General features: G+C 35.7%; 1 protein-coding gene across 1 annotated transcript in view; it reads left to right on the top strand.

Moving 5' to 3' along the window:
* DMGDH (dimethylglycine dehydrogenase) overlaps positions 1–15,689 on the top strand; it is a 39,671-nt gene that overhangs the window by 20,177 nt on the left and 3,805 nt on the right. Inside the window, exons 8-14 of the mRNA XM_059492621.1 lie at positions 348–517; positions 684–837; positions 1,741–1,906; positions 4,340–4,470; positions 6,153–6,370; positions 7,238–7,395; positions 8,624–8,683. Coding sequence (XP_059348604.1) covers positions 348–517; positions 684–837; positions 1,741–1,906; positions 4,340–4,470; positions 6,153–6,370; positions 7,238–7,395; positions 8,624–8,683 — 1,057 coding nt within the window. The remainder of the gene's footprint in view (positions 1–347; positions 518–683; positions 838–1,740; positions 1,907–4,339; positions 4,471–6,152; positions 6,371–7,237; positions 7,396–8,623; positions 8,684–15,689) is intronic.

The following is a 15,689-nucleotide window of genomic DNA, read 5'->3' as shown; positions in this document are numbered from 1 at the left end:
AAGAATTAATTTAGACATATTCTAGATGGAAGGTTATTTTGGCAATTTTTTTGAAGACGTGGTATTAAAAGGTATTAAAAAAATTTAAATCATTTGGTGTTAATGATTATTTGTCATTAAACTGCAACTGCTGTACATTACCAATGACATTCTACAGTGGGGCTGTGGAAATATCCATTAATATAGAAATTAATTTCTGAAAGGAGAACAAAGCAGAACAAATTAAAAAAAAAGAGGGAAAAATTCAAAATACTTTGGGGGTTGTATTAGTAGCATATGTTAGTACTGATTTTAAAAAGCAAAATATGAAATACTTGGCACTGCAGGACATTTTTTCCTGTTTTAAGGTATGGCATTATACATGCTGGTGGCATGGGAAAGTACCTCAGTGACTGGATCCTTGAGGGAGAGCCTCCATTTGACCTGATAGAAGTAGATCCAAACCGCTATGGAAAGTGGACCACCACAGAATACACAGCAGCCAAAGCAAGAGAATCTTATGGCTTTAATAACATTGGTAAGAAGATATTTTTTAAAATACATTTATATCCTAAAGATAGATTCCAGCAAAGCCTGTATCTAGATTTCTCTGCTTATAGATGTGTTTTCTATCTTGGATCATGATCTTAGCATGCCATAGTTTTTGGTGATTTTGGTTTGGTTTTTTTTTTCCCTCCCTCTAGTTGGTTACCCTAAAGAAGAAAGATTTGCGGGGAGACCAACAGAGAGAACTAGTGGGCTGTATGATTTGCTAAAGTCAAAATGTTCAATGGGATTCCATGCAGGATGGGAGCAACCTCATTGGTTCTACAAACCTGGAGATGAGACTGGATACAAGTAAATGAAATATTAATTTTTTTTTCTTGCCCTAAAAAATTGTCCTGATAGCAAAAGGCAGTCAATTTAAATTTAGTGAGAAGCATGCATTTATCATTCATTGCAGCAACAGGTATCTATTAGATTAATTTCCATTCTTACTTTTTCCGTGGTTTAGAATACATTTTATTCAGATAATGAATATATTTCAAAACACACATAAAGGTATCTTGTATCTCTTCTAGGTTTGAGATACCAGAAAGCAACCAAGCTCAAGGAAGAGCTTGGAAAACAACTTGTTCATTATCAATGTGTGTTTTTCTCCATCTCTTAATATCCGATCAGCAGCACAGTATAATATTTTCATGAAAAATCTTATTCCTCTCTGTGTAAGTGTCTGGAGAGGAGAAGCCCTATCTTCTTTGCTTCCCCCCCCCCCCCCCCCCCCCCCATTGTTGCTTACCTAGTTAACCTGCCTGCATCAGGAAGTCTCCAGCAAATAAATATCTTCTGTGAGATATTGGAGTCTAATCTAAATGAGGCTCATAAAGGAATAAAGGGACACATTTTGCTGTTCCGAAATAAAGCCTTTGACACCTCAAACTTAAATAAATGATTCATTGACAAAGTATGCTGTAAATGTACTCATGACAGCCCACTTCTTATTCTAACATTTGAACAGTTCACAGTTTATTATACAAAGTGGTTGATATAATGTTAACCCATATCTTTCTGTGTTGGTAAAGGATTTTAATTATCAAGCTGTGTTAGACTAAAGAAAATATTGGGTAAGCTACCTACAACTAGGAAAGTCAATCTTTTTTGGATGATTATTAAAGTGAAAAAAACCTGAAGACTACGTTTTGCTGCAAAGAGCACAAAATTTCTAAATTGTGTTTTATGTGTCTAAATGCTGTGTTTCAGACCCAGTTTTCGGCGCACAAATTGGTTTGACCCTGTAGGTCGTGAGTACAAACAGGTTATGGAAAAAGTTGGTGTGATTGACCTGTCACCATTTGGCAAGTTTAAAGTAAAAGGCACAGATTCTGTTAAACTGCTTGATCATCTATTTGCAAATGTTGTTCCGAAGGTAAATGGGACAGTGATAACTGTTGTAATGTACAACTTAGACAAGCTCTGTTTCAGATATGAAAATGAACCATAATGTTATAATAGTATTTCTTGGATACCAAATACACAGATCCTTTGGAGAAGTTTCTGTGTCAGATGTATTGCTCTCAGTTAAAAACACACAAATGGAGTTTATACTAGACTAGCCCCACATAGAAGTACCTTTTGGCAGAGATCATTGAATCAGAATGGATGAGATTGGAAGGGACCTCTGGACATCATCTTGTCAAACCCCCTGTTGGACAAGTATCACCTGGAGCTCATTGCCTAGGAGTATGTTCCGATGGTTTTTGGGTTAACTGGGCAACTGGATCCTGTGCTTAGCCACTTTATAGTAAAAAAATATTTCCTTATGTCCACAGATAGCCTCCTGTGTTTCAAACATTTTTCCAAAAAATTCAAGTGAATCCTACCTGGAATTTTTTTACAGTAGAATAGCTTGGCAGCTGCCTGCCTGAAATTGTGCTTTAAGGTGGCAGCTTGAGCAGCAGAACAGAACAGTGGAAGGGGCTCTTGCCTGACCACAGTTGAATGAGTTCCCAAGGGAGAAGTTTTGTCTTTTTTTTTCAAATGAAACCCATTGTTTTCCTCTACTCATACTTTGCTTCATACCTGGCTGCCTGGTGCAGGCAGGGTTGCAAATACTCAGAAGATTCCACTTCACCTCACATGTATCATTTCTTCTCAAGTGTGGCTGTTCATAGATCCTGTGCTCAAAAATGGCATGGTGTGACAGACTACCCAGATTTCTTTTTCTTGGTCATCAGGTTGTGGTCCTGAGTCCTTTTTATTTCCTACTTTGTCAAACACTCTCATGTAGTGTCTTTAACTTTAGAGATACTCCTCCAGCAAGCAGATTGCTCCTTTCTGAATTGACCCTGCAGTTGCAGGATGATCTGTGTTGGTCATTTCAGCACAGAATTTCATTAAGTATTTGCAGTAGGTGTCAGTTTTTGTTGCTCCAGACACCAAAGGGAGAAAACACAGGGAAACAGCAAGTATGCTGAGACTATAGTTTTGAAGATAGATAAGCTCTTCTGAAAGGTTAAAGTCAACTCAGTGGGAAGGCACAAGATTGATATCCTAGGAGAAAAAAGAACTTGAATTTTCATCTAGTGATATTTTTTTACTCTATTCACTTTGTGATAACAATTTGAATTGAACGTTTCAGTCTAGTTTGGGGTAGAGGCATCAGTGGGCATGGATAATACTTGCTGAATATGTGAATGTGGGGTAAAGGGAAATCAAGATTAAACAAGAAATTATGAGAACAAACCAAATGTTTTTTACAGAGTTTAATCAGCAATGCTAAGGGAAAGTTAGGTGGCAAAGCAGAAGGTACAATTTATGAGTCCACTTCAAAATCCAGCTGTTGTTATTTAAGCTGCCTGATTTTTAGCCCCATTCATGATGCTTGTCTCCATCATAAAATAATCCAGTGGAGTTACCAGAGATATATTTGCATTGCAATTGGATTGAGAGTCACCAGCATCAGGTCCTGAAAATTCAACTGTATGCCTCTAATATGCCAATAACTATACCTAACTATAACTGTGGTAGAATTAATTGATGTAATAAGGCCTGAAAAATAATCTTAATATCTGAAATATATTTTTCCTTGCTTGGTTCATTGTATAGAATCTGGCTGCTGACTGGGTTATTGACAAGTTTTGGTGAGAGCAGAATGATTAAAGCAGAGAGATTAAATTCTGCCTCTGGAACCAGGCCAGCACAACAGCTATGGCATATTCACATTTCTGTTTCTAAGGATGATATATGTATGAACATGTATGTGTTTTATGGTCACTGCTAAGTAACTGTTACTTGAAATTTTGACTCTAGGGATTGAGTTTCTATATGGAATCTGATTCAAATATGCATATAGGTTCATATAGACATATAGATTCATAGTCAGCAGCTACAAAAAATAGAAAAGCATTCATAAATCAGGTCCAGAAAAGCATAAGCCAGCTCTGTATTTCTCTCTTTACAGTAAGGGGAAAAGCATATGTTATTCCCTTGAGATCTAAAACCTCATTCACAAGATTGAAAAAGAATATTAATGTTAATTACATGGAGAATTTTTTATTTGGATGAAACAAATGTAGCTTAAGAATGCCTTGTGTAATGCATAATTAGAAAATATTTATAAGGGTCTTGATTTAACTTATTTTTAAAATTTCCATTTTTTCTATAAAAGAAAAACTGAAGTTTCTACTCTAAAGCTTGAGATTGGCCAGCTGTGTCTCTCTCCACTCCTGTTGAGGCATGGCAGAGCAAACATTAAAAAATCGTTTTTCCAAATGAAGATAAATAACCATATGTTTAATAATGTTTAAGAATTCAAAGGTTTTATTTTGCAATCTTAATAATCACAAATTTTACTCTCTAGGTGGGTTCCACAAATATAAGCCATATGTTAACACCAAGAGGAAAAGTTTATGCTGAGCTAACTGTCTCTCAACTGTATCCTGAAGAATTCATGCTTGTAACTGGGTCAGGGTCCGAACTCCATGATCTGAGGTTAGTGTATTTTTTTATGCAGTAAGTACATAGCTCTATACAGTCACATAAGTACAGAAAAATTTTTACTGCGTTCCAAATTCGCAATTATTACTCAACAAATTTTTCACAAAGTTCACGAGTATTCTTCTTATTTATTGATTTTAGTTTCTTAGAAACTTGGTTGACTTGAATTCTGAAGTATAAGCAGTTGGATATTGGATTATTGCTGATGTAAAAAGATGGAGAACTTGCTAACAGTTATGTAATATACTTTATTGGAGGTAGTTCTTGTTTTGTTTTTGAACCTGTTTGTCTTAGGCATTGCATGATGTAACACAGCATAGCTGTTCCTTTCTAGTGTGTTCTGTTACGCAAAAAAGAAAATTGGCTCTTAACAGGAATGACCCCAGAGGCACTGACCTGGCCCAGAAAGATAGGCAGTGCAGTCTTCTTGATGCTGTGGTGGTGTCTTCTACTTTGGGCTCTTTTCACAAAGTGAAAAGAAAGGAGAGAAAGAGGAGAGGAGAGAAGAGGAGAGGAGAGGAGAGGAGAGGAGAGGAGAGGAGAGGAGAGGAGAGGAGAGGAGAGGAGAGGAGAGGAGAGGAGAGGAGAGGAGAGGAGAGGAGAGGAGAGGAGAGGAGAGGAGAGGAGAGGAGAGGAGAGGAGAGGAGAGGAGAGGAGAGGAGAGGAGAGGAGAGGAGAGGAGAGAAAAGAGAAAAGAAAAGAAAAGAAAAGAAAAGAAAAGAAAAGAAAAGAAAAGAAAAGAAAAGAAAAGAAAAGAAAAGAAAAGAAAAGAAAAGAAAAGAAAAGAAAAGAGCAAGATGACTTCACTAAATTACCTCTCATAGATGAGCATTGGAATTGATATTTCTAGTGCTCTTACTGGACGTTACTGGTAAGTCAGTCAATCAAAATGAATCAACACATTAAAGACAGGAATTCACTACCCTAACAGGCAAAGAATAATGTACTGTTTCATAACAGCCCCACAGGAATCAGTAGGAGCACTGGCACATTCAGAAACCAAATGGCAGAGCCAGATCTAATGTATTTAATTCTACAGATTTTCTGCAGTCGTGTTTGTTACATGCCTAGGCCTGAAATCCTACAATACTGCTTAAAAATTTAGTACTCCATAAGATTTTTAAATATACCCATTTTATTTATTGTCTGAGCTTCCTGAAAGATAATTCACAGCTGTTGTTTTTTATTAAATCCTAGTTGAATTTCCTGCCAATACTTTGAATACTCTATTCAGGAAGCAACAAACCTGCTTGTACATTTCTGTTGTCACAGATATTTATTTAGAGATTTCTTATGTTCAAAGTGTTTATTCCTTACTCTTCCTGTATGTTAACATTTTACTAACACATACTGGATCCAAGCCCAAATCTGTTGTCATTGTAGGAGATCATTTGTTTCTCTTATATTGAAAACACTGTTCTAACCCCTTTAAATGCTGTTCTTTCCTGGCTCTATCTCAGATCCCTGTGTTCCTATGTGTCTCACCACAAAACTCTGTTTGACATCAACAATGGATTTGTCTATCTAATGTAGCACATATTTGGTTGGTTTTGAGAGTCGGGGACTGGGAGCTGCTGGGGAAATGAACACTAACAAAAAATAATGCCTAGTAAAATCTTATAAAATTCAGTTTTTTTCATAGGAAGTGTAACATCAGTGTTATGTTTTATATGCAGATGGATAGAAGACAAAATAACAAAAGGTGGATACAAGGTTGAAATAGAAAACATGACAGATGAGATGGGAGTACTTAGTGTAGCAGGTCCATATGCACGACAGGTCCTCCAGAAGTTGACAAATGAAGACCTAAGTGATGCTTCATTTAAATTTCTCCAGTGTAGACATCTGAAACTTTCCAATATTGCTGTTACTGCCATTAGGATATCTTACACAGGTAAGCAATGGAAAAAACATACACTTAAGGAAAGAGACAATGAATAAAATAATTAATGTCACTAAAATTATGTTGAAAACTAAGTCTTCTCATGTATACATGAGAAGTAGGTTTGCTGCATCTTACACGTAAGTGTGGGAGGCATCATGGTACATTGATTTTCAAATAGGATATGGTCAGGGTCTGTGCTGAGTTTTCCAAGACCTTTTTCTCTAGAAATAACCTGTAGTGTAAATATTTATTTTGCAGAACAAAAGGCCAGTTCTGATAACCTCTTTGGTATTTGCTGCAAAACCAACGTCAAGAACTGTTTTTGGATTACCGTATATTAGTGTTTGTAATGTGCCTTGAAAATGTAGTGCTGTAGTGCTTAATATTTGGCTGAGTTACTTTTTTTTCTTTTTACATCAATTTTAAGTGTAATCGACTGAATTGAGAGCATTCTGAAGCAGCTGAAATCCTTGCAATTCATATTCTCTTTCTGTTGTGCTAAATATGCTAAATACACTCATTCTTATTTACACTCAGTTACATTTGCTGTTCGCTTGCCAAGTCATCATCTGTTCATAAATGTCCTTTATTTATCCTTGTGACTTGGTTACGTGACCTTTCCTTATCAGTTATTTTGATAGTTTTTTTACCCACAGTTTTCAGTTAACAGCTCACATTCGAATAATAGTACCACTGTAGGGCACAAATCCTGGTAGTTTTTGCTGGGAATTAGACTTGCTATGTGATAGAACTGACCCTAGAGTGTGATTTAACACTAACTGCATTGATCCTTACTTTTGACTGAGGACAGGAGTGTATTTATTAGGATAATTTAGCTGAGATGATTAAAATAGTAATTTTTTTTTTGTGTAACAGGAGAATTGGGCTGGGAGCTCTACCATAGAAAAGAAGATTCTGTACCTCTGTACAGTGCAATCATGGAAGCTGGGCAAAAAGAGGGAATTGATGACTTTGGAACATATGCTCTAAATGCTTTGAGGCTGGAAAAGGGTTTCCGAGCCTGGGGAGCAGAGGTCAGGAAGTGTAACTTCTTCATTATTCTTTCTGGAAGTTTGGGGGTTTTTTTGTGTTTTTTGTGGGTTTTTTTAAATTTTATTTTATTTTGGTTTTTTTGTTTGTTTTTTTTGTTTTGTTTTGGGGGTTTTTTTGTTGGTATGGCTTAGTTTGGTTTGGGTTTTTGGGGTTTTTTTGGTGGGGTGAGAGGTATTGTGTTGGTGGGCATTTTTAGTTTTATTTTTTAATTTTGTTATGACTATGCAGTTTTTAGTCATACTTAGCACAGCTGTTATTTGTACCATTTTCTCTGTTTAGCATGAGAAGAAAATTTTCCTCAAGCAGGAAAAGCTGTTTTCTTACTGGTGATTTTCTAAATAAAAACAATGGGTATACTCCATTGCACTGCTGGCAAAGAAACACTTATTTTGATTCACGGGTGGTTTTCCTCTGGTCTATAACAAAATTATGATGGTTTTGCTGAGCTCTAGCTTTTTAAAATCAAAGGTTTGGCTGACAGGTGCTCAACATGTTTTATTTCTCTAACAACTATGTTATGAGAAGCAAATTTTTTTTTTGCTTCATAATGTATTTGGAACTTTTTTGTTTCCCATTACCTTGTTCCTGCAGAATTTGCTCACTCATAATAAAGAGCTACTCAAAAGTCATAGAGAATTTGGGGTAAATCACTATAATTTCATTTCACCTTAAATTTTTCCTTTGGAAATGAAAGAACTCAAGAGGTTGAAATTGTGGGAATTTAGGGGTCCTTTTGGTTTGCCCTGTGCTAGTTATTTTCATTCTGTCTTCAAGAGCTTCCTAAGAAATTATTCCCCCTACACCTAATGGGAGGGTGGTGACTGAAGCTGGTTTTGTGTTTTATTTCCCTCTCTGGCTAAGCCACTCTGCTGTGTTGCAAATGGTGTGCATACCTCAGTTACTCAGTTTTCTGAGGTTGCATTCTGCTTTGATAGAAAATCCTGTTTCTTTCTGAAAAGTGTTTACTTCGCATATGGAAACTTAGATGACTGGTTTAAACATCTATATATCATATTGTGTGTGTTAATTGATACCTTATCTGAATCCCATGCTGGAAGCTTGCAGTGTATTCTGACAGAAGCTGTGCATGCACAGTGTGGAAGACTTTGGCACAGCAGTAAATAGAAGGATGTATAGAATGAAAAATGCCCAATCCAAAAACTATGATGGTCTGTAATGTATGGATGGTGAATTTATATCTTTTAACAGATGAACTGTGACACTAATCCCTTAGAAGCTGGACTGGAGTATTTTGTAAAGCTAAACAAGGTATGTCTTACTATTTTCAAAATGTTCTGTTATGTCCACGATTATTCCTTAGGTGTTAGAACATGCAAAATGCCATTAGCTGGAAAATAAAATACATTTACTAAATCAATGACTATAATTATAATTACTTTACAAGTAGCAACTTGTTTTAAAAATCTTCCCCATGTTCCTTGCTGTCAAAATTATACATTAGATCAGAAATTTGTAAATGCTAAATGTTGTCTACATGAAAAATAACTCTTTGTGATTTATTTTCAGAGGAGAATTTTAGTCATGTACTTTTGTAACTATATAGAGTGTGTTTGCACACACACACAGAGACACATACATATATATATACATGCACACACAGAAGTTGAACAAGCCTGTTCATATTGTGATAATATTCTACCTATTCATTCTTGTTGAAGCAGGTATCTCTAGAATTTTTCTCCCTGGCTACCACTCTGCTACAACAATTACTGAAAAAAGTACATTTTTTAGAACTGCTAGGGACCACTGACAACAGTAAGTTAAATATTAGATAAATTAGTACACTGGTTAAAAGAATAACTAGTTGCTCATGGAATTTCTGAAGACGTCCTCTGCTCATAACTTGTTTTCACCTGATTTGAAGGTTAGAGAATTAAGCTAGTTGAATTTAACTGTGCAGTAAAAAGTAAATATGCTGTTCGGTCTCCTCTAATTAGCAACCTCACTTTTTTTGTATCAATATTTTAGCAATTAAAATTCTGTTTTAGTCTAATAGATACAAAAAAAAAAAGCTTGTAATTCTCTTTCCTGGTCCAAATGAATCACAAACTAAATGTCTTAACTCTGTCAAATAGAGGACTTCTCCACAAAATCTGGTGAAATCACATTCTCTGCAGATCTAAAGCTATCTGCTGCTATCAGTTACTGCATCAACTCAAACATTAGTTGCCTCCACAATGGATTTGAAGTTTCTAACATGAAAAATCTGGTCCTAGAGATTGCAAGTGAGGTGTCCTAAATGATGGGCTATTTCTGACTTAATCTATTGCTTCAATTAATTTGTAAATTAACGTAAAAAATTACAGTATATAAATACAAATACAGTATATAATATAAAGTATATATATTTTTCTTCTTTCAAGAAGAGAAAATGTTTGCAAAACATTTAATCGTCACAATGATGCAATGTCTTATTGCAACAAGCTGTTATTATTTATGCTCCCTTTATACCTGAAAATGCAATAAATAGATAATAAATAGTCCTTGATATTTTTGCCCTTTTATATGGAGGCGCTGTAGAACTGATAAGAAGAATCCCAAACTTTAAGTTACACCTCTAAATAAAAACAAATCTTAAACTTTGCACAGGAAAGAATGTTAAAAATAAAAGGATGCTTTTATATTTATGAAACAATTTCACTGAACATAACAGAACAAGTCCAGGAAGATGTTTTTCCTCTCACTGTTGAACCTGTCTATAGAAGGTAAAGTTCTTAAACCTATGCAGGATTGAGGCAGGGTGTTCCCAAGGATGTAAATGGCAGTTCCTACATGTTACAGAGAGTTACAGCTCTCTCCATTGGGAAGTATAATTTTGCCTTAATCTGAGGAAGTGACATGTGCAAGGGAAATACAGAATTGTTTAGGATTAAGTTGCATTTACAAATCAAGGCCTTTCCATCTAGAGGAGAGATTAGTAGAATTGAAGGGAACGCAATAAAAAATATGACTTTTACTTGTTTTTCTTTCCACTTTCTTTTGATACATCTGTATGTTTTCTTTTTTTTTTTTTTTCCCTTTCATTTAGTTTGAGTAGGAAAGCAGCCATAAGCAGGGAAAGCTGTTGGAAAGCTGTTGATTGCCAAGATACCCATGCGGATTATAGGCAGGCATTAATGTGGAAGAAGCACTTGATTATTTAGTTGCTCTGCAGACTCTGCATGGTTGAAAGGCAGGGCTGGAGAAGTTCTCCAGAGCAGCTACTCACATTGCAGATAAATGGGCATGAATGAACGTCCTACAGAAATGCAGTGTGTCAGCCTGAAACATATGCCAGTTTTGCTGAACTAATGTGAAAAAGGAAATAATCAATTTTTTTTATTGACTTAAATGAGGGCAGTTGTGACTATATGTTGACTCTTCAGAGGTACCTGAGCTAATTCAGCTATTGGAAGCACTCTGACACTGTAGCATGAAATGCAGTGTAAGATTATTTACTCTGCTTCTTGGCAGTTTGAGTCCCAGTTCCACGCCTCTGGTTTTGTTGCACATTTGGCATAGCAGAGACCTCACCATTCTTTACAGGCAGCTGTGAGTCAACACAAGCCAAACACTATTTTGTACCTGTTTCTTTTGTTGCAGAAACATTCCCCTCAAAAAAGGGTAAATGAGATAAAAATTACAAGCAACAGATAATTAAATTCTTCTTGTTGACATTTTGGCCTGTTCAGTGCCTCACAAAGATTATTCCTTTAAGCATGCGCCCTCAGTTGGGAAAGTGCTGATTTCTGTGTAAATCAGAACCAAAAGACTGTTCGGTTAAAAACTAGAATGCTTCTTACTGTGCAACAAGCAACTGAAATACTCACAAAACTGTTGTGAAAATACTTCAGCATAAGCAAATCTTGAATGGTGTGTCATGCAAAATGAAAACAGATTAAAATGATAAAGAGCCAGATGCCAGTGAAGGTAATACGATCAAAAAGAATTTTGATTTCTACAATTTAATTTCTACAAAAGGACATTCATATATATGGGCAATATATATGAAGAGATGTAAATTCCTCATAAAATCCTGATGGTCTCTGTGTTTAGAAAGTTTAGTGTGCATCACCTTCATATACAGACAGACTAGTAATTTTTTTGTCATGAATAATAGGAAAAACTCTTCAAAGCTGAAGCTGACTTCCTTTAATATCTCACAGGGTATTAAATTATAACCTGGCAATAAGTAAACCCATTTCCACAGTGTTTTTGTGGCAACTTTGATTTTGTCAGTAACTCTGAGGCCTTGTTCTAGGTGGTTTCCTCTAGAGTCTGCTTGATAATCCCTGTTTCACTAATGTTAGTGTTAGTTGCTTCCTTGCACAGATGAGCAGGACGGGCTGCAATTTAACTAAAATGGAGGGACAATAACCTAATAAATTTATCATTTAGAGTACAAAATGCTTTCACAATTTTGCAACAAAATTCTGTCAATGGTTTAGGTTTTTTTTCAACACCTGTTGTCTTTCTTTTGGCTGTTCAATTACATTTAGTAAGTTAGTTAATTAGTTGTTAGATAACCTCATCTCATTAATAAGCACTCTGCTACAAAATATTTAGTAGAGTCCTAATGTTATTCACTGTGCCAGGAAATACACAGAATATCTTTAAGGAAGACAATCTGCAATTCTTTTTGGTCCGCATCCAAGAATACTGTTCCATACATTTGCACTTGCTCAGATTTTTGAGTACTCAATATCACCTCTGAATGCTTAAATAGTCTTATTTTTCTACTGACTGTAATAGATCAGAAATCCCTATGAAGCTTGATGCTAGAGTGAAAAACTTTCATACTAGCTCACGGAAATTAATTCTGTCTGAAGGATTTTTCTGAGTTCCAAGTCCGCAGTTGGCTGTTGGTGTGTTTGTGCTTGTATTTTTGCTGTATCCAAGACTGCCATCTCCTGGTCGCGCTCGCTGTAGAGCTTGGGAAAGAAGTTCAGTAGATGAAGGAAACACTTCGGAAATCTCTGTAGTGTGCTCTTGTAAGTCAGGATCTGAGTGCTTAACTCATATTTCGTCTGTTTCCACTAGGAGAAACTACTGTTTCCCGAGGCATTGTTTTTTTGCCTCAGCCCTCTTTATTTACTGAGGCAGGTTTTTTGTTCTTAATTCCAAACTTATTTCCAGATTTTTCTATATCCAGAATCTCTTGTTTTTACTTATGTCTATTCTCTCAGGGCTTTCTTTCCTGGTTTTTTTTTTTTTTTTTTTTTTTTTTTTTTTTTTTATTACCAACCTAAAACCTTCTCCTTTGATTCTTGCTTTTTTCCTTGTCTGCTTATCGCTAATTGCATCTCAGTGGCTGCCTGAATGTCATTGTCAAAGCACATCTCTCAGTTTACAAGTGCTACCTCTTCTTCTCACTTAGACATTTCGTGGTTTTTACTATTACATCTGTTAGACATATGAGTATTCAATTGCTTTGATATGCATTATGAAAGAAGTTTTGTCACTCCCTTCAGCTTCATATTGGGAAGTGAATGATAAGTTTCAGTCCTGGAGTATTGACCTATCCTCCAACATAACAATATATAAGAAGTTATCTCTTAGGAAACAAGGATGAGCTATTCTAAGGATATGCCTCCACCCTTTTATTTCTTTGATAGCAGGCTTAGATTTACAGTTTTATTGCCTCCTCTTTCTAGTAATTTGTTTTTCTCCTGGCCATTTACCAAAACTGCCCCTCAGTTGTTTCTGTCCAGCTTGTGTTCCCATGGTCCTGGTGTGGAACAGCCCGAGCTCCAAGAATTCTTGCAGGTCCCCCTGATTGCCATTGTCTACCCTTGCTTCACTTTTCCAGCTTGCATCCCTTTTGTTCTGAGAGGAATGACTACAATAGTGGTCACTGACTTCACTCCATAACCTGGAATAGGATTGTGTTCCGTGCCAGCTTTACTCCACACAAGAAAGGGAAGAGGAGGAAGGAAAAAAAAAAAGAGCAGAGGCTTTACTGAAGAAGGGCTATGGAGCTGGGGGACAGGAAAAAGGAGTGATGGATAGGAAATCTGAGATGGGGCATGGTACTTCTTTCCCCTCCCCCTCCTTTCAATCCCCATTTATTATGCCTGTAATCTGTTGAGTGTACTTTTCCACCTAAGTCCTGTCCCCATTCAAATTGAATTTCAAGAGTGAGTAGAACTGTGTTCTATCATTACATCTTTTGGTTTCCAGAGGGTCAGAAAACAGAGAACTTATTCCATAAATTTATACAGATTAGGAAACATGTTAGAAAGAATCTGCAGAGATTTTGTTATCTGTATAAAATGCACACCTAGGTGACTCCCTGTGTGTTTCTTTGGCCATGTAGAGAAATAAGCAGCACTTAGGGATTTTTAGCCAAAATAATTCAGTAGTTCATCAGTTATTTCTGTTGTATCAACTTCCTAGAGCTGACTGCATACAAGAAGAGCTTAGGTGGATTGAGTGAAAGATGCACGGGTGCAGGTGCCATAACATACAGAATGGCCACCTCCCTTAAAATTTTTTGTGTGGTGTAAGTTGTAGCTTTGATTCGCTACAGAATAAGAATCTTGTCAAATATTTGCTCTCTGAAAAGAAAAATTGTCTTCATTTATCAGGCTGGTGAGGCAGATATCATTTGGAGTGTTACCCTGAAATAATTAAAGCGCATCTAGTTATAAAAAATTTCATAATCCTGTATAGAGGCTGCCTCCAGAGTGTTGTAACATTATGGTTATAATAGATGACAGCAGCTGTTGGTGCTGCCTTGCTCTGTTGGGTCACTCTGTGCTAATAATTTGGCTCTATGCCCACAGTGCTAAATGGTATTCTGAATAAATTACAGCAGTTCCTTGTTGAGAGAGTAGTATATCTTTGCTGCAAGTAACAGATATAGCATATTTCTTTTTAGACACTTCAATTTAATTCTGATAAACTGCACAGACTGAGAAACATGGAAAAAAAAAGTTTTTGAAAGGCTTATAGATAATTTCTATTCCTTTGTGTCCCTTAAACCAGAAAAGGTTTTTGCAGAGAATTAGAATTAGGATTGGGGTGCCATTGAAAGCCAGGTGCATTTGAAACACAGTAAGTTAAACTCCTCAAGGTACCTCACTGTGCATAAAAAAATCACCTTGGTTATGGTCTTGTGAAATCTTTCTAGAAGACAGTGGGTTTATCTTGTGCTATCAAACACATGGCAACTAACACAAAGTAAAAGCCTGATAAGAAAGGTAAGGCAAATATACAGTGTGTTAATAGATGAACTAATCAGTGGTATCCCTTTAGTTACGTGCTATTTAAAAAATATGGCTGATTTGTCTTTGTGATATGATTTTTCATTCTAATTTTATCTAAAACTTATCTAACACACAAATTAAGAGGAAAAGCCCATCTTTTTATCTGGTGAACTGCACTCAAATTAAATGAAGTTAAACAGTAGATATTGTCTTTATCTTTGGTGTCTAATAAGTGTTTTTATTTTATGTTAAAACCATTACATCTGCCAAAGCTTAATGCTTTGGGAATTTGTGCCATAGTAATAGAAAGTCTTTTCTGTTTTATAGATTTTTAGGACTGTCTTAACTTCAATTAGTACAAAGATTTTGCATTGCTCCTACACATGATATAATTTTTTTAAAACTCTGACAGCAAAGAGCAGCTTTAAATTTGATATTTGTTCAAGGCTGGAATTGTTCAGTGTTTTCATTTGTTTATTTTTCTTCTGTTTTGTTGGTTTTGGGAGATTTTATATTCATTTATAGGATTATACTGGTTTAAATTTTTTTTTTGCATTATATTTTGCATGACGAGATAAAGCAAATAGAAGCAGTATGAAAACTGACTATTTTTCTCCTAGAAAGAGGAAGCATTTTTTACCAAAAATAGCCAGACTGAGGTTGAACACATCAGCTTCCAAATTCTGTTTTGATTGGAATGAAAAATCCTATGACATATACACTTAAATAGAAAAAATAAATAATGGTGGGAATACTTTAATGTGAAATTGCCATGGGTACTCAAGAACTGTAAAAGAAGTAAACTGAAATAGTTGAATTCCTATAGTTGGAATTTAAGAAGGCGCTTTGAATATTTAAAAGTGCATATAGACTGGCAGTTGTGCATTATATATGCACATGTATTTTCACACATACATTTTTGTGCATGTTCATATAGTCTTCAAGTATGTATGCATTTGTTTATGTATTTATACATGTAGATACACACAGTTTTTGCAGTGTGTGTGTATATATGAGAGGTGTGTATTTTGTAGAGTTTGAATTCTAGGTTACATCTTGGTTATTTT

The sequence above is a fragment of the Ammospiza nelsoni genome, chromosome Z (genome assembly GCF_027579445.1).
Source record: "Ammospiza nelsoni isolate bAmmNel1 chromosome Z, bAmmNel1.pri, whole genome shotgun sequence".
In the NCBI taxonomy this organism is placed as follows: Eukaryota; Metazoa; Chordata; class Aves; order Passeriformes; family Passerellidae; genus Ammospiza; species Ammospiza nelsoni.
The sequence above is the reverse complement of the archived record's forward strand: the minus strand, read 5'-3'. Positions and strand labels throughout refer to the sequence as shown.